Source organism: Peromyscus eremicus, chromosome 10 (assembly GCF_949786415.1).
Source record: "Peromyscus eremicus chromosome 10, PerEre_H2_v1, whole genome shotgun sequence".
Lineage (NCBI taxonomy): Eukaryota > Metazoa > Chordata > Mammalia > Rodentia > Cricetidae > Peromyscus > Peromyscus eremicus.
The window spans coordinates 63850469-63871008 of NC_081426.1; the positions used below are offsets into that span (position 1 = coordinate 63850469).

The 20540-nt window shown below is 37.3% G+C and overlaps 1 protein-coding gene across 2 annotated transcripts in view; it reads left to right on the forward strand.

Annotated features, from left to right (window-relative positions):
- The window catches only part of Gabrb1 (gamma-aminobutyric acid type A receptor subunit beta1), a 391894-nt gene that overhangs the window by 288476 nt on the left and 82878 nt on the right, over nt 1-20540 (forward strand). For both annotated transcript variants that reach the window (XM_059275098.1, XM_059275100.1), the window contains exon 5: nt 11802-11884. In XM_059275098.1, coding sequence (XP_059131081.1) covers nt 11802-11884 — 83 coding nt within the window. The remainder of the gene's footprint in view (nt 1-11801; nt 11885-20540) is intronic.

Here is a 20540-nt window from a genome sequence, read left to right on the forward strand (position 1 = left end):
TTAGAAACATTCAAACATCTATCAGCTGATAAACAGATAATGAAAATGTGGTACATTTACACAATGGAATATTATTCAGCTCTTAAGAGAAATAAAATTTTCTTTCTAGTAAGGGACAGGCTGTGTGTGTGTGTGGAGGGGGGGGTTATATCCCAAAGAAGAGGACATAGCATATAGTGGAGGGGGTAGAATCTTCCAAAAGGGGAAATAAATCATAGTGTTATAAGGAGATAAAGGGGAAACTAGAATGGGAGGATTAAACAAGAAGGGAGGAGGGCAGGACAACACAAAGGTAGGGCTTTTTGAAAACCTCTTTGGAGAACTGCTACAATAGAAGCTTCCTAAAATGTACACATATATGAAAGGGAGCTAAATGGAGTTACCAGATAATAGGGAAGGGGAGGCAATAACTTGACATCTCATGTCATCAAGTAAAAACCCCAGTGCCAGAAATAGGTTAACTCTTGTTGAATTGTTGGCTAAAAGGGTCCCATAGACATCATACACACATAAACAGCATGGGTTATTGCCAAGGCTATTGTTTGCTCTCCACAACGTGGTGGATGGCAAGGCCCTTTTGCTAAGGACAACACTACTGCTATTGAACATAGAGAAATTGAACCTGAGACCAGCTAGGAGTATCACCCCCACTGACAAGTGTTCACAGTTCTAGAAGGTACTTTGAGCACTACAAAAGGAGAAAAGTAATCATCAACATTACCCAGATACAAACCTGAAACCTACAATAGAGACATGTCTACAAGATACACTGGTATACTAGTGGCACAGATATTAAGGGAGTAACCACCCACTTTTTGATTGGATCTAAAGCCCATTCTATAAGATGGAACTCATACCTGACACTGCCAAAGTGGCCAAGAACCTGAGATTAGAAAAGCCATGGACCTTCGGAGAAAACCTTCTACTATTATTCTGCTAAGGGAACAATTAAATGACTCTAGTGACATATTGGTATCAGAACAGTGCCTTGCTCAAGCCTCATCAGAGAAGCTTTTTCTTTCAGTAGAGTGTACCCTACACAAAGACTAACAACTGGACAATGTGCACAGAGAGAGATACTTTTGAGCACTCAGTTCTAAATGGAATGTCTTTACTAAACCCCCCTCCCTCAAGGCTCATGAATCTATGTAGAAGAGGAGACAAAAAGAATCTAAGGATCAAAGGTGGTGGATGACTCCAAGGAAACAGTGTCTTCCAGACACAACAAGATGGTACAGATATGAACTCATAGAGATTGTTACAGCACACACAATACCTGCACAAATTCAAAACAAATGGAATCTCATTACAGACAATGGGAAATGAACATAAAATCCCACCACTAGCCAAGAAGCTTTTTGATATTAATACCTGTCAGGAAATAGAAAATTAGTTTTCTTCAATGGAATGTCACTGGGTATACCTCCAGGGCTGGCCCCATGCCTAAGAATAGTTAGCCAACAATATGGAGACTTCATGGGATATTTTTGTTTGGCTGTCTAGGCTGTTTTGTTTTTGTTTATGTTTTTTGTTTGTTTCTGTTCTCTTTTATTTTATTGTCTTTGTTTTATTATTTATTATCTTACTGTTTTTTTGTTCATCTTGACCTTTGTTTTTTGAATTTCTATGTTGTTTTTTGGAGAGAGACAGAGGAGAGAGAAAGAGAGGGAAAGCTTGAAGTTCCATGAGTAGGGAGGTGGGAAGGATCTAGGAGGTGTTGAGGGAGGGGAGAGAATATGATCAAATATATTACATGTAAAAATTTTAATATAAAAGAAATTAAAGAATAAACTAAGAAAAATAGGAAAATACATATTAAACAAACAAGGGTGCTCGGTTTTGTTATTTGAGAGCCTATAAGACAGGTAGGAACCAGTTCCAGACAAAAAGAAAGTAAGCACCTGGACCCTCAGCCTGGTCCTCATTGGAAGCTTGCTTTCTTTGTCATAAAGTTCGACTACAGACCAGAGTGTTCCCACACCTAGGAAGTGCTTCTCTCTAAACCCAGGAAAAACTAGTGAAGACACAAATAACAAAGCCAAGAAAGAATTATTACTAAAGAAAAGCCTAAGTAAACCCAGTAACTTGACTTGTTCTTAGTTGAGTTCAAAATCACTAATTTTGAAAGTAACTCAACTAAGAAATGCAATTATCAGCTTCCTAGTAGCTTGCTGGAAGAAATACTTCTGCACATGGGTTATGATAACAGCTGCTGAGGTGACTGCAAAAACCTTGAAGGTTGTGTTTGCTAAAAACAGAAGCAAAAGGCCCATTCATTTTTTTTACTAGAGCCTATAGATACCTGATGGATAATAAAAATAGGATAAGAGGAGGTAGTGAGATAGCTCAGTCATTAAAGTGCTTAATAAGCAAACATGACAACCTTAGTTTGGCCCCCAAAATTCATGTAAAAAAGCTTTGCGTGGTGGTCTGTTCTTATAACCCCAGCATTAGGGGAATGGGGGTAAGTGGATCTCTGGGGTTTGCTGGCTAGCTAGCAGCCAGCCCTCCTGCCCTCCCGGGGAAACTCCAGGCCAAATGAAAGACCCTGTCTCAAAAGATGAAAGCTAAACAGCATCTGGAAATAACACCCTAGACTGACTTCTGGATTCCATACACACATGCCTACATTTGCATACATGTGTACCCACAAAAATTGATACGCATAAGCACTCACAGGTGTGCCCACACAAATGCGCACTCATACACTCATACACACACACACACACACACACACACACACACACACACACACACGAGATAAGGCTTGTCATTTCTGCCTTTATATTGTGTCTGTCCCCTTTGTCATCTCAGTCTTTGAGTTATCCTATACTCAGCTCTGCATATAGCTGTCAATCATTTCAGAAGCAGTTGTCCAAAACTGTAATACAAGATTAACTTGGTCTATTGCCCACGTAAGCAAATATATGTGTGTGTTCTACTCTGCCCTTGTATTTCCCATCAATTCCAGTCCTGAAAGTCCTTCAGTCCTATCAAGGTCCCGGGTACAAGATGATAATGCCAGATACAAGTCATCAGTTGCCAAAAGGAGTTGATCACTTATTGCCCACCAAGCAAGGCCTGGAGACTTGTACACAGGAAGAAAAACATCTTTCAAAATCATGCCATGACTCATGAACAACTACCAGATTTTAGCCCACTGTAGAAAAACCATTAAAAGAATAACAGTCCCCTTGTTAAGTGAATACACTGGTCACCTCTGGATAGAGCTTTAGCTTGGCTGCCTCAAGTTGAGGGCCAATAAAGAAGCCTTGCCTATCCTGTTCATAGCATGTGGCTCTCTCTCCTTTCTACTGCTACTATGCCTTAAGGTCCCACCATACGTAACTGCTGACAGTGTTGGTTTTCTTTTTAAGCGAAACTAAAAATAATGGCAGCATGAATGTGCAGTTGGATGTTTTTAACCTTTATACCCATAGTTACCATATTCCTGATTTCTGGTAGGTCCTCTTACCTTTTTATATTCATCCTTAATCAGATAGAAAATGCCCCAAATTACTGCTGACTAAGTGAATACTAAAATTATGATAAGCTTCAAATTTTAAGTATATTTCCCTGATATAGTAGAAATTTTACTGAACCAAATGTTCTCTCCTAAATAAAACATTCAGAGAGGTCACTGCTCTTGAGTCCAGCTTGCCTGAATCTGAATCTACTCCAAACTTGGAGCATTTCTACATTCCATCAGGTGTCAGTTTCCTTAGCTTTGATTTTTGGGGGGTTGACAACAGGACAGTAAGACTAACATAAGTAGGGAATTAAATAATTTACTATGGAAGTCAGAATGCCATCTTTCCCTGGGATGTCATGTCCTAATTCTCTGAGCCTGAGAGTATATTACCTGATACAGTGATGGAGACTTTACGGATGGACCCAGTGGAAGCATAAGAGTCCTTAAAGAGTACAGTAGAGTGTCAGAAACTGAGGAGACATGAGAAGAGAGGTGGAGTTGGAGGATATGTGCTTTGAAGATGGAAGAAAGGCTACATGAGCCAGGGAATGATAACAGCCTCCAGAAGATGGAAGGCAAGGAAATGGATTCTCCCTCACAGCCTCCAGACTGAAAAGTCATTGCTTTCATTTCAGGACTTGTAAAAATTTTTAAATGTATTATGTCCATGTGTGTTTGTATGTGTTTGGAAGGAATGATGTGGTGTGTGTGAGTGTGTGTGTGAGTGTGTGTGCGTGCATGTGTGTGTACAGACAAACTAGTGCCACAGTGCATGTGTGGAGATTAGAGGACAACTTTGGGGAGTTGAGTCTTTCCTTCCACTACAAGTTCCAGGAATTTTTATTGTTTTAAGATACTAACTGTGTGGTTCTTTATCATGGTAGCAATAAAAACCAGTCTACAATACTCAGTACAGTGCCTGTCACATACTATCTTAGCCATATGATACTACCTAAGCCACACTGACCCCATAATTCTAGGTAGTAACAGTGGATTAAACCTACAGTCTTCTATTGTGTGAGTTGACAATCTTACCCAGGTTGCTGAAGCTTTCCAAAGGATTTGTGTCCTTTCTCATCTTCAGCGTGGAAGCCTAGAAGGTCTGCTCTCAATGAACTGGCTTAGTCAAGAACAACCATCTTAGTAGAGAACAGTTACATGACACAGGTCTATAAATGCCATCACGGTAATTCAGTCCCAACAAGAAGAATGAAATATTCATGCAGGCTTTAGTGTATATGTGCTCTTGTGTTCCTAGGTGCACATTGGGTGTTCACTGGGCATGGATTAGGTGAACAGAGAAAAACATATGCCACAGTAAGAAAAAAATATTAAAATTTGATGCCAGGTATGGTTATTCATAAATACTCAGGGGTTTATTATTTTAACACCGCACCACTTGGTTCCCACGTGTAAATTGCTCTTAAATCTCACATAGTAGGGCATCTCTTTTTGTTTCCTTAGCAGTCATGCCTCATGCCCATAGGATTTCGTCTTCGAATACCAACATGTTTGCTACACAGACTAGACTTCCTAGCACTCATTCAAAGTTAAAGTAGGCAATATGGAAGTGCACATTCTGAAAAAAATAATATCTATGTGTTTTTTAGTCATGACCTAGTCTAGCCTATTGTCTTTTCACATCAGTTTCTTTGAGTGACACACCTAATAAGGATTAAAGATGTATCTGAGAGGCCAAACAAGCTATAAGCCATTCTGCAAACACGTCACTTGATAAGATAGCAATCCTATCACTGCTCCTTTCAAACAGTCTCACAGTCATGGGTGCCAGGATTTTAAGGTCCATATAGGCTGATAGTCCCGGGATAGAGTTTTGTCGGCATCAAGAACCATACCAGCTTCAGACATTAGCGATAATTTGCAGTTCCAGTGGTACCTAAGGTTGATGGCTCTGCAACTTAAACCTTAATGAATAGAAACTACAGCAACAGAAGCCCTGCTCTGGGACCACAGTTATAACAGCCCACTGCAGTTTCTGACCTAACCTTCAAAATGTCAATAAATTAGATTATAATGTAAGCTGTTCTAAATGTCTTTGAAAGAACAGATGAATGTTCTGCTATCGGGAAGCCACCTCTGGGAAATTTGTCTTTAGAAGAACGATTAGCTAATGCCTTTGCCTGTAGCTGGCTCTTCCCTGTTGTTCTTTGATTCACTATCTGCTAGGAACAGTCTTTCCACACACCAAGGATGAATACCTTCAGCGTCGAACATTAGAAACAGCAGTTTTAAAGGAAACAATTAAACTTTTGAAGCCCTTAGTCAATCCAGTTTTGTGATCTTTGATACCTTTAATTTCACAAAATGTTCATGTGATCATCTTGCTTCATTCAGAGAGAGCACATTCCCACGAGGATGTGAATTAATTGTAGTGGTGGTTCACCGCTGCCGGCCATCATATTAGACAAGGAAGACAAATGGAAATACAGGGAGCAATTATTCTTAGAGATGTTCACTGGTGCTTCTCATCCAGAGACAGAAGAGCCAAATAGTTCTGCCCAGGGACATCTCTCTTTTTATTGATGGTCTTGGGGATTTCTGCTGAGCAATTTTTCCTGTGCCAATTGCTCGTGCACTCAGCTCACTTAACCATAAGTATTATGACATCTAAAAATGCCAGACTCTTAGCATCCAAGTCCAACTCTCTGCTGTCCACATTTGTCCAGACTAAAACCTAGATATGTGAGCATCTGCTTGGGTCAGATTCCTGTTTGAGTCCCAATGTTCTTTCTCTTCTCGAAGATCCTGATGTGTATCTGTGGACCATATTAGTATTTTTGTAGCTTTCCTCCAACTACTACTAAATAATTTGGGGAGGTTTTCTTCTTGGTCCAAGTTGAGCTTGTGAAACCCTTCTGGGAGTTTTAAATTTAGAGAACAGACATCCCAAGATAGAGGTGATTTTGGGTCAGGCCACCCTAGCAGCTTCACTTCTGTGGGTTCCTGGTTCGCTTCCCTTGCTGAATTTATTAATCGTTTCTCTCTTGCATCGCAATGGGGTATATGAGGAGGAGAGGCCAAAGAACCCAAGTGATAAGAGTACAAAGAACACTGGGGATGGGTCAAGCCTTACTACAATATGTGGATTCTGGTAATGAAATCAATTTTATATCTTACAAGTATTAATGAATGAATTAATCATAACAGATAGAAATGGTGAGTTCAGTAACTCTCTGCAAAATTTGGGGTTTTCATCAGCAGCCCTGAAAACATACATAAAAGTAACTTTATAAAGACTGAGCAGGTTGTATTTATGTATTTAAGAGACTATATATATACATATGTATGTGTATATATATATATACATATGCATGTAGCAACAATTAATGAAAAAGGAGATGTCATGTGTGAGGGTTTGTAGGGAGGAAAAGGAAAGGGAAAATGATGTAATTATTATAATTTCAAAAATTAAAAACTAATTTAAAAATGCAACAAAAATAAATTGGTACTAAGGGAGATGTAGAACCAGTAGTCTCATTGTCTCGTATATTGTCCTTGCTTTCAAATGTATGTTCTCTTTTAAAATATATAACATCTAAGCTAACAAAGTGATTCAGTACTAACAAATTAATGACTTTCATTTGTACTGTATAGACTGAGGTTTCCCATAAGATTTCATTTTGTTGGTGTTCTAGAAGGCTGTCCTGTCACTTCAGGATGCTTAGCAGCTACACTGGCCTCCATTAAACTAGATTCTAATACCAAACTCCAGTCTCAACACAGTAATCAAAATATCTGAAGGCATTGCCAAATGTCTCTGGTGGAGACAAATCCTTCCTGGTAAGAAACATCATTTCTGAGTTGTGGAGGATGGGAAGACTCACACACTGGAAGTCCCCCGTACATGTTCATGTGTTCACATCTTTACAATTTTTTATTAATCCACAGCTGTCAAAAAATACAATAGACAGAGTAATTTTCACAAGTGTTTTAGTACTTAGTGCATTACCTTACACTTAAGATGTTGAGCCAATCTTCAGTCTATATACACGTGTTGTAAAACTGTATTTCCAGACAACTAGAGATACTCATGCTATATTGATAATGGTAAATCTAAATTGAATGACCTATATCCTCATGGAAGCAGGGAGAATGCTAGAATATAAGTAAATCCCTTATGTGGTAAATTCTAGAATAAAACTACTATAAGAATATTTTTGTAGAACACATTGAAAAATGTAATTAAACTTTAAAATTCCATTGTGCTGTTCTCTAATATTAAAGTAAATCTAAATTAAATTGGCTTATGCTCTGGTTAAGAAGGATCCAAAGGCATGTCCATATGAACTTTCACCTTATTAAGGTGAACCAAGGAGAATTACCAAAGAACTAGGGTTTAACTAACAATGCCTTTTAGAAAGCACCCAGAGTCCTACAGTAACTCACTTTGCCATCCTTAACATACACTCTGATGTATATGTTCATTAAAATAGATATGACATTTGTGCTGAGGAAGTGATTTTACATAAATACAGTATAGTTTTCAGCTTTTCATTTGTACTTTATATGTTCAGGTTGCCTATAATATTTCATTTTGTTTACGGTTTCTCAGAGGAAATATATGTCATATGTATATTCAGTTTTTAAAAATTATGTGTCACAATGAAGTTTTGATCAGTAATGACCTCCACATGTATGGTGGTCTCCTAATAGTGTAATGAGATAGAAACCTTCTATTGCCTGATAGTAACGCTGTGTTTACGTCACAGCCCACCATCATGACTTTACACTTGTTTGTGGAAATGCATGTATAAACAAACCTACTTTGCTGATGATCATTAAAATGCAGTCATTAAATGCCTGTGATCTTTTTTATGCATTTATAATAGTACCCATCATTATTTTAGAAGTAAGAGTAAGTTTATTGTAAAACAAAATTCAATGTTATATTGCTGACAATTTCATATAGTTTGTGTTTCTCGCTCTCTCAGCTATACCAAAGGGCTAACCCAAGTGATAAACCTATACCACCCAACTTTGTGGAACCACACTCTATAATATTCATGCATCACAAATAGGAACTTCTCAGTTAACTTCCCTGATGCTAAATGAGGCACACCTGTATGTTATGTATGCATATATATGTAAATACAAATACATATTATGGCTACACATATCGATGTTTTATATTATAATAATATAAGCTAAGATATATATGTATGTATGTATATATATATATATATATATATATATATATATATATATATACACACATACTATACACACATGTATCTGGTAGCTTATTGTACTATATATAGTGTCTTTGTGTATATACTGAATATTGTATTATATGTATCCAGAACATTTTCATCTATAAAACTGAACAATAGGAAACATTGTAAATGCCTACCAATGGAAAATTAAGAAAGTAAATTGTCATTCCCCTACAAAGGAATGCATCATAGTGAAGTTTTTTGTTTTTGTTTCATTTTGTTTTTTGTAATAATGGCTTATTGTTTACTGTTACTGAAACTTTGTGGGTCGGACTACTGTGGAAGAGACCTTCCCTCCCTAAAACAATTAGTTGTTCTGTTTGCATGGAACTTCTCATCTGCAGTAATTTGCTGTGGTTTACTTTCTGTTGCTGTGATAAAGATTATAACCATGAGTTACAAAACAGCCTAGAGAGTAGAGGGTGTATTTGGCTTACACATCCCAATCCCAGTCCATCAATTGTGGGAACCCAAAGCAGGAACTCAAATAGGGCAGGAACCTGGTGTCAAAAACTGAAGCAGAAAAGATGGGAAGAAATCAGCTTACAAACCTGCCCCCCCCCCAAGGCTTGCTCAGCTTGCTTTTTTATGCAACCTAGGACCACTTGCCCAGCTGTGACACCACCCACAGTGAGCTTGGCCCTCCCATATCCCCATATCAATCCTTAATCAAGAAAATGTCCCATAGACTTGCCCACAAGCCAATCAGATGAAATCATTTTCTCAGTTGAGATTCCCTCTTCCCAGATGACCCTAGCCTGTGTCAAGTTAAAAAAAAAAAGAAAAAAAAAAAACACTAACTAGAGCATATCTAGTGAGGTGTATGAAAGAAAAAGAAACTTACAGATAAATCTGTGTCTTTTGAGTTAAATTATCCTTATACTTTGTAGACTGCTTTTAAGGAAGTATTTTTCAATTCCCAAGTGATATCAAAACATTATTAAGAGTAGAGTAGCCATTTGAATATCAGTTACACTCAGCCTCTACATTCCAGGAAAACAGCTCTAGAGAAAATCCAGGGATAATGGAAGTCCAGGTAGGACCTAACTCCTAAGGTCAATTGAGTCCATAAGTGTGGTGTAAGCTTGGACTCCAGGACAGAGCTTCCTCACTCGGTACACAAAACCTGTTAAGTGTAAATGGGTCAGAGTTTGGGAAATGAATCTAACAATCCAAGTGGGGACTGTGAGGCACCATAAGACATAAAATGCTGATTTCATTGCTGCTGTTGTATTGTGTGGCATGAGGAGGAAAAGGTGGTATTCAATGCATAGTAAAGCTTCCTCTTATTCATAAATTCTGCAGATACTGATGTAGACACTGTTATAGATGCTAGAGAATATAGGAAATGGTATGAGAAGTATCAGCTATAATAGTAACTTTTATATGAGGAACATCTGTTAAGTACAGATCACTGAGAGAATAATTTTGCACGCATTGACTCTTTTTATCCACACAGTACTCCTAGGTACAAGACATGTTGGTTTATGAGAGCACTAAGCCTAGTGGAGCTAATTTAGCCAACTCAAGCTCATACCATTAGTGAGTATAAACGTGAGAGTCAACCCAAACTATAAAGTTCTTGACAGCTTCACCGTGGTGTCTTTGATTTGTAGCTATTGTATATGATGAATTAATTACATTAATAAGGGATGTAATAGAATACTAGCAAGCTAAATTCAGCAGCACACTAAAAGATTCCTTCACCAGGAACAAGTGGGATTTGTTTCTGGAACAAAAGGATTGTTGAACATACATAAATCAAGCTGTAGGATAAGCCCTTAGCAGGATGAAGGACAAAATCCACATGATCATCACAAAAGATGCAGGAAAAGTTCTATACATTTTCTGAATAAAGATTGGCAAAACCTAGACATAAAGGGAATTTACCTCACTATAACAAAGACTAGGAACGGAAAACTCAGAGCCTCAAAATTAATAGCTGTTGAATTCAAAGCCAAAGGATCGCATTTTTCTGACATCGAGTTATAATACAATTTTATAATAAACAAAAAAGCCCAAGGGTGTCATTAAAAACAATCACATAAATGAGGAGACCAGAGAACCCAGATATAAAGACATATCTACAGTCAGCTGACCATCAGCAAAGGCACCTAGAACAAAGGGAAAAGATGGTCAACAAATTGTGTTTTGAATACTGTACAAACGTTCAAAAGATATTCCAGCATATTTGGAGTCTACCTTACATCACACATAAAATCAACCAAATATCAGGCAAAGAATCATATATAAAAATGAAGTACTAGCAGGAAACAAGGGGAAATCTTGGCACTGAGTTTGGTAATAACTTTGAGGCCATGAAACAAAAATCACAGACAGCAAAAGCAAAATTAGACAGTTGGGATTTTAAAAAAGCTGAAAATTTTTGTACAGCAAGGAAAATAATCAGTTCGTAATGAGAGAAAATGCTTGCAATCTATGTATTTCATAAATGGCTAGTAGCCAAAATCTACAAGGAATGATCCCAACAAAAAATGTTTTTAAAATCTAATTCCTCTAATGTAGTGTTAAATTCAGTGTTGCAGCATGGGGATTTTTTATATTAAATTAAATATGCATAAGGAATACTGACTTAATGGTTTCTTTTTTTCCCCTCTATTGTCTTTGTGTGGTTTAAGAATCAAAGGAGTGAGTACCTAATAAAATGCACTCTTGGATGTGTGCTCTTTTTTTTCTAATTTTTGAAAGAGACTGAGAAGACTTAGCACTGATTTCCCTTTGAGTGCTTGGGAAATTCATCCATGAAGTCATATGGTCTGGGTTCCTTCTTGTTAAAGTTTTTTATTACTGATTTAACCTCTAAGTCATTGGGATCTTTACACTTTTCACTTCTTCTTGAAGATGCAGCTCTCTAGAAATTTATCCATTTCTATCTCTTTACCTGGTTTATATACCCTACTGCAGTATAATGGCTTGTGGTGGTCTTTTAGGAGCTTCTCAAAGTTCTGGCATCTGGTAAACATGATGCAAGGCTAGGAAAAAAATTTAAGTTTACACTTGTTTGCCGCTTGGCCTCTGTGTGTCTATGAAGGATCCCCGCTTACATCATGTCTGTCTTCTCTCTCACCCTGTAGGATCACAACCACCGCAGCATGCATGATGGATCTTCGCAGATATCCTCTGGATGAGCAGAACTGCACCCTGGAGATTGAAAGTTGTGAGTTACTTGTACAGGGGATGGAAAAGAGGGATGTTTGCCTGACCCAATTCAAGTCAACTTTCTTTGAGTTAATTGGAACTAGGATATTTTGGGCTGCCACCTTTTCTCAAGGGGTTCACAGTCAGTGGCATTTCCTCTCGTATTGGTGGTTCAAGGGTCATTTCCATGACAATATCATTTGGACGATTAAGGAAAGTCCACTTACTTTAATTCATAAATGTATAAACTCATGCTCTCTTCATCTTCTCTCAGAACCTCTTAATATCCAAGCTTCGTTAGGTGAAAAAAGGAAACATTTTCTTATCTGTTAACCTGGAAGACTGTAAATGATCTTTTAGAAGTACACTCTGGGACAGTCTTGTGTGAATGGTGTGTTTTTACCAGTGAAAAGTACATGACAATAAATGATATCTCAATAGGCTTATGCTTTGGATCAAATAGTTTTTCATGTCTGTGGGATGATTTTGGTCTGTACTTATGAGGCTGTTTTTCATTGACTACTTTATTAATAGTGTGAATGTTTTGATCATTAAGATCTAACCTGCCAAGCTACCCTTGTGTCATTGTTTCCCAACCATCAGGTCTTTGAGCCCATTCATTGTGAGTACTAGAGATAGAGCATTTATTTGTTTTGAGAGTCACAAAAAGATGCAGGAGTTAACTCTATCGCTTATTGAAACGTGAAAAATCAGCAGGTGAGCAGGTGTGTATTTTGAGCATCTAAAATACTTTCTAGAGCTAAATGTCAAGAAGCAAAGGGAAATGAAACCCTTCCAGCTGACCTTACAGTATTACTGAAGAATAAATGTGTTTCTGTTCTGTGCTGTTAAGCAATTACGTAAACTTTCTAGTCTCATTGCACAGAAATAAAACTGTTCCTATAGAGAGGGCACTAAATTTAGATACAGCCATCATCCTACTCCCGATGGGATGAATAAGAAAATCCAGAAATGTTCTTCCATTAATATTTTGATTTGAAAGGTCATAAAGAACATGGTAAATATTAAAATGTATTATTTATTAAAATGTTAATGGTGACTTGGTTTAAATGACAAAATGACCGAATTGGAAACATAACCATGATCATTAATTAATGGCTAATAATAGTTTATAAATACAGCAGAGCTGTATTTCAGCAACTAAATCATTACCTTTGAAACAGGAGTAGAAAGAGAGGAATAACTGATGGGCTGATGACAGATATGGGTTACCATTCACCTTCGGCTACTTGTCCATTGATTTTGCAGTTTTCTTAAACTTTAGCTTCCTTTGGAAAACTTTGTAATCTGAAATGCTCTTAAAATTCTAGGATCCACAGGGCAGTGGTGGCACACGCCTTTAATTCTAGCACTTGGGAGGCAGAGGCCGGCCTCTGTGAGTTTGGGGCCAGCCTGGGCTACAGAGTGATTTCCAGGAAAGATTCCAAAGGTACACAGAGAAACCTTGTCTCAAAAAAAAAAAATTGAGATCCTTGGTTTTCATCGTTCAGTTAAGGAGCAATGAATTTTGCAAAGTATTTTAATCGATTCTGCTCTAAGAATTACCAGCATATTCTCCCTCAAGGTATAAAGAGTTTTCCTACAATTTCATAGTGAGTTGTAGATCGACATTTTTCTTAAGATGACAAGTTTCTTTATTTATACCAGGAAGTATGCAATCTTTCAATCCATTCATCATACTACATAATGACCAAAACAATAAATAAAGCAGAAATTAAATATTGTCTTAAAAGGCTCTACAGAGGCAGAAACATGATAGAAATAAAGAGTCAAACAAGAACTACGGACTCATTGCCTTCTATATGTTAAACTAACAACATAGTAGCATGTGACACCTCCATGATAAAAGTGTAGTGACCACATCTGAGAGATATAGTATCTGCGATTCAGAGAACTAAAATAACCAAAGGCAAGAATTACGGAGGGATGGGGATTCAAGCCCAGTTCTACTCCACCACAGACCTCTGCAATCCATGGGTGAGGAAGGGAGCTGAGGCTTTATGGCTAATGGTCAGCTGCTCTTAACAGGGCCAGGAATCCTGTATTAATCAAAAAACAGGGGGCTGGAGAGATGGCTCAATGGTTAAGAGCACTGGCTGCTCTTCCGGAGAACCGGGGTTCAATTCCCAGCACCCACATGGCAGCTCACAACTGTCTGTAAGTTCAGATCTCCAGGATCTGACACCTTCACACCAATGCATATAAAATAAAGTTAAAATAAATTAAAAAAAAAAGAACAGGTCTAGATTTTCCAATATCATCTTTGCTACGGGTCAGAATCGAAACTAGAAGCTGAAACAGAATTTGGTTCCTGGGTCACGTGCCTAATATTTATCACTGAAAAGGGAGGGTATCTTAAAGATTCAGCAAACCAAGCAGGCCTTGATTCCACTGAAAATAACCATGTGAGTACTCACATTCTCACCCAGAAGTCTTTGAGTTGCATAGCTCAACAGTGTGTTTAAAATATTCTTCATCTTAACAATTAACTAATGTAATGAAATGTAAAATCTTAAGAATAAAAAACTATTATGTGGTGCAGGAAAATACACTAAAAATACGGAGTCTGTATTTCCTTGCTGGCTTTTGCTTGCTTTGCTTTTATTCCACCTAAATGCAAAATAAACTGGTTATTTTTTCATGTTTTTTTTAACTCTCCATAACTAAATGTGTGATTTTTATGAAACAGCTCATCCTCAATTGACAATGTATTGGACAACAGCTCAGCTTTAATGGACCTAATATCAGAATATGAGAATGATAAAGTAGACATTGCTCAATATAAGACTGAGCCAATCAAACTTCTCTGTGGCCAACTGAGCGGAAACATTGCCTACATTACAGAATTTACTAGTTTGTATGTGTATCCCATTAAGGCTGGGGAAACATTTCCCGCGGTTAGGTCCTTTGAGATAAATTAAAGACATTTTGCTTATTTTTAATGCCATCTAATCAACTAAAATTGCAAAGGCCATAAAGTCTTGTTAAACTGAAAATTTACTTGGACTTGGAGCAGAGTAATAGCTTTATAGCCCTGGGATGCCATAAAATGAAGCAGTGGCATATAGAAAAATCAATCAAAGAATTTAGTATAACGAGGATTTGGAATTCAAAATCAATAAAAGCTATCATATGAAGGTTGGATAGCCACAAGCCTTGTGGAGATACAGGTAGGTCTTAGGATAAAAATCATGGAGAATTATTTGGATGGCTTTTCCCACTTTCTTCAGCAAGATTAAGGAAAATCTTTAATTTCTCCCTTTCACTTTCAACATAGGCTGTCACCTGTTAACTATACTCAAAGAAGTAGAAGCCAATTTCAAGTCTGAAATCTGTGTCCTCACCCACACATAACCTTTCTTGTTCTTCACCATCCTGAGCAACACCTATGTTTTGGGTGGGAACACATGAAAAACATGTCTGTTCTCCTCACAAAGGATACCCTATAGCAGACCAAAGAAACAAGTCCACCCACATCTAGCTTATTGAACTAAGTATTTTGGGTTACTTAGATTTAGTCAAAGGGAGCTGATCAATGAAAAGACCACTCCAGAATGGGTAGCAATCCATGAAACCTATATCAGTAGAGCTCCCTATACAAGTTATAGGCAGTTCTGCTGGCTAAAGAGTCTCCTTCTCACTAACAATTGCTTACTTAGTGCTTTTACAACTCTGGGTAAGGGTATTGTCTGACTTTTCCTGGAACAATCTGAACAGCATCTGTTCACCCTAAATAGGGAATCAAATACAGACCAAAGAAACAAGTCCATCCAAATCCAGTGTAAAGATCCAGTGAGTTTATTGAGGTTACTTATAAAGGTTATTTATAGGGGAGGATTAAATTACAGAATCATTGGTGACGCAAAGGCATCACTGAGAAGCCCACCTCAGCATGGGTGATGACTCACAAGAGCATCCCTGGAGCTCTGCATGATCATTTGCAGACAGCCCAACTGTTCAGTGCCACATCTCAGCGTTTGTTACTGCAGGTCAACTTGGGAAGGATCCCTGCCAATCGTGTAGTCACACTTTACTGAGGCTTTGGAATTTAGTTCACTTCCCAAAGGCTTGTAGGTTTTGTTTCCTTTCTGAATCTTAGAGTCTCCCTCTTAGATGGAATGTTTCAGTTCAAAGAAGCCCTGGTTCTTTAAAAATGCTCTGTTGGTTGCTACTATTGGTGGTGGTATTGCTGCTGCTGCTGTGGCTGCTGCTATATTCTAAATGTTTGCATCTCCCTAAATTAATATCGGAACCTACTCATTAGAGTGATGTAATGATAAAATTGGGATAATGAGTAGAGCTCTCCTTAATGGAGGTATTTCCCAGAGTCTCCTAGTGAGTCTTCCACTCACTGTATTAGGTCATAACCATCTATGAAAGAGAAAACGGACCCTCACCAGACACCAGAGTTTATCGGTGCCTTCATTTTTGCTCCTCCCCGGTGCCTTCATTTTTGCTCCTCCCCCAGTACAGAACTGTCAAAACTTGAGATATTAATCTGCTGCTATATTCTAAATGATAGCTTTAGTATCTCCACATCCCCGAAGGGCTAAAATGAGAATGGAGCACTTCGAAGTACTTCTTTGTTTCCAAGTTTATTGATTCTTCGCCACGCTGATTATAAAGAGGAAAGGATTCATTGCATGGCTCACTATCCACTCATTAAAACCAAGACTAACTTCTAGTAAGAATATGTGGGGGTAATGTATGTTATAAGTAACCCATACAGACTTTGTTGAGTTGCTTTAATTTTCAAAAATAAGAATAGCTTTACCTTCTCAGCTAAGATTTAAAGCATAGCTTTGTACCTGCAATCCAGCATTCTTTCCTTTGTACAATTTCATATTTGTGTCTTAAGACTACCTCAAAAATGATCATAAACGTGTCACCCAAGAGCAAGATAGAAGAAAGCCTAGTACTTTAATGCTTTAATAATAAACATCATGAATCCTATAATTTTGTCTTATCATAATCCATAAACTACCTACATATCTCCTATATAAACTGCCATGAAGTCATTAAGCAATAGGAAACTTTGGTGACACCTGGCTATTTTCTTAAGAGTTACATAATAAAAGCACTGTCTTCATATATTAAATTTAATGGACCATCCACTCTGGTAGTCTGCTAGTCACAGAATACTACCATTCTACTTAAATGCTTGTCTGTAACAATGTGTGTACATCATTCTGAGCAATAGCTATGTATGATCATAAAATAAATTCTATAAATAAAGTTGCAAAGATGACTGATTAAAAATAATGTATCTACCAACTTAACCTACTGTAAAATATTCTCAGAAAATATGTGGTTTGCAGAATTGAAGTGCTAAGTTTTATTGATATAATGTGATAACATCTGGAAATAAAATCAAAATTATCATGGTGTCCAGAAAACAGACCCAAGTATCATGAATGGCACCTAAATTTTAAAGCTATATTAAGATAATTTAATTCAGAATGAGAAAACAAGGGACATGAGAAGAAAAAAAATAGAGTTCTAACAGCCATTTCTGAATATTTTAAGTACTGTGATACAGGAGACAAAACTTATCTACAAAGTAGTGTGATAAGTTGGGGTTCTCCAGGAAAATAAAGCCAACGGAGGATAGACAGAGACAAAGACACATACAGAGATATAAAGATTAATCATAAGGAATTGGGCCATGCACTTATGGAAGCTGACAATTCCCGAGATCTGCAGGATGAGTCAGCACCCGGAGAGCGAATGGCAGTTCCAATCCAGTACAAGTACATGAAAACCAACAGAGTTAATGGTTCAGCTACAAAGCCAACTGACCAGAGACCTAGGTAGAGTCAGTGTTTCCAGTCAAGTACAAAGGCAGGAACAAAGTTGATGTTCCAGTTTGATGGCAGGCAGAAAAAATTCTCTCACTCAGAGAAGAGTTGGTATTTTGAGGTTTTGGGGTTTTTTTGTTTTGTTTTGTTTTCCTATTCGAACCAAAAATTCTAATGTGGTTAGAAGAGGTCCAACCACATTAAAAAGGCAACCTGATTTCCCCATTGTACTGGTTTAAGTAAAGAACCTCACAGAAACAGCCAGAAGACTCTCTGCTCATATGTCTTAACCACTACATGATCCAGTCAAGTTCATCCCTAAAACCAAGCTAGAATGCCAGTAGGGATGCACTCAATTGGATTTAACTAGCATATCGTGAGTTAGGACCCTACACGGCTCAGGCAGGGTTCAGTTATTACAAGTAAGTAGCAGTGGATATTCATGAAATAAGTTCCTGCCTAAGGAAAAAAAAAACTTCTTTTCCCATGGAGACATGTCAATTAATTGGAAATGGCCACCTACTGTTAATAATGCAGGAGAGATTTCTCAGTAGGAGACAAGTTTCATTTTATAACCTTCAGGGTCTCTTTCAATCTCCAAACTAGAACTCTTGGAGTTCATTCAATTTCATTATTTCACCAATAAATTACTTTAGGCACTTGTCTAAATAACATTAGTGTTGAAGTAGTTCTGATGGATAAAGCAAAGTTGAACATAAGAAAAATGTTATGAATACATGAACATATAAATAATCAAAAGAAAAATGTGAAGTATGTGATGCTTAAAAGCAAAAGCCTTAGAACCATTCTTATTTTATCCCTGCCTGCTAAATCATTAATTTAGATCTAAAATAATTTAAAAATAGCATCTACAATGTACTGCATGCTTTCTATTCATGGTTATTAAACACCAAAAATAAGAGAAGTAAATTGAACTTCATGAATGATTCATGGCTTCCCTTGCTTTATATCCCCATTGTCAAGGAAATTAGCAGCCTTGGATATCTCCTTAGATAAATTTGATTTTGTCATATTCAGTAGACTACTTAATGAAAATGAATATTTCAAATTTATGTTCATAGAAATGTTAATGAATTTTAGCGCCTGTAGCTTTTTTGATGAGCAGAGGGGGTGGTTGTAGAGAGGATGGGGAATTTTTCTGTATTAATTTATTCCTTTATCCAGTCTGCTTCTTTGAAAATACAAAATTTCTCTCTCTTTCCCTCCTTCATCTCCATCTCTCCTTTCGAAGACCCCTCCCCTCCTGCTCCTCCTCTCCATCCAAAGTCTTCAATCTTTTGCAGGTTAAAACAAAATTCAATGGAGATATAGAGTACTATTTATAAAAATTCATTTTGCAATTATTTTGACTATAAAGCTAGCCTTACAGATGTTCAAACTAATCTTATAGACAATTTTATTTTCCATTCATGGGAAAGTTTCTGTGTAGATTGGAAAAGATATGTATTTGACATACTTCAGTTTCTGGAAGTTTTTTTCTTTTTAATATTAGAAAGTTTGACCATTTTGCTACTAACATTCTAGCACAATAAAAGTGCACAACAGTACAATAGAAGTGTACAGTCACTATTTTGTCTAAATATCACAGAAATTAAAGACATTTTGGGGGATCAAGACAGGTTTTCTCTGTGTAACAGCCCTGGCTGTCCTGGAACTTGCTCTGTAGACCAGGCTGGCCTCGAACTCAGAGATTTGCCTGCCTCTGCCTCCCAAGTTCTGGGATTAAAGGTATTGGCCACCAGTACCTGCTTTAAAGACATATCTTATGGCAGAGATCTAATCATCTAGCCTGTACTAACTAAGTGGTTCAACTCACTTGGGATCCAAACTTGTGTTAATAATGATAACTAATATCATTGATTAGATACTACGGTCAGGTACTTCACAAAGATTTCCCATTGAGTTCTCGTCATAGGAAGGGACTCAACGTATCAAGAAAGTAACTTACTATGTCTCAAAACCACAATATTATGAATGGGACTTGACCTCACTCTGATTTGTTCAGCTAAGACTTAACACTATAATGTCATAAGAAAAATCTCTGCCCTTATAAACTTCTTCTGTCTAGCTGTCTGACTACACTATGACTTTCAGGGGTACTCCGTTTAGGATGAGAGCAAAAATCTGAGAGTAAAACATGTTTTACTTGGTTCCCTTCTTCAATGAATATGCCCCTGTTCAATTCTTACATGGTTGTTATTTTCTGACCTTCTTGCTACAGAAACTGAATAGTGATCTATTTTAGTAATCAACATTATTGTACCGGATCACTCCTATAAGTGAAATGTGTCAAAATAACCAGAAGCCCTTTTTCTCCTACATGGTTACAAATAGAGTTCCTGAGCCTATGTAGTTCTGGATCTGTCTACTTCAACAGTCCTAGAGTTTCAAAATTCAATCTACTCATAAGTATGCACATGAACAAACATCCATAAGCTTGGAAGTAGACATATTCTTATGCATGCTCTTCACTTGGATCATCCTGCGACCCACATCTAGAAGGAAAAATTATATATACACACACATATATATATGTATGAGTGTATGAGTATATATATACACACAAATATATATGTATATGCATGTGCGTATATATATATGTATATATACATATATATAGTTTCCATTTAGGTGTCAATTTCCATAGTTAAACTGCCTTATTTTATCTTTAAGATAAAAGATATTAAAAATATGGAGACCATTTTCCCCACACAGTCCAGTGCCAAGAATTGTGAAAGACACGAGTCCTGGCATGAGCATTTTAATCTTCCCAGACCACCAGGCTTCGGTTCTTTTCACTTCTTTTTCTTCCACATTGTCTCCTAATAGAGTTCT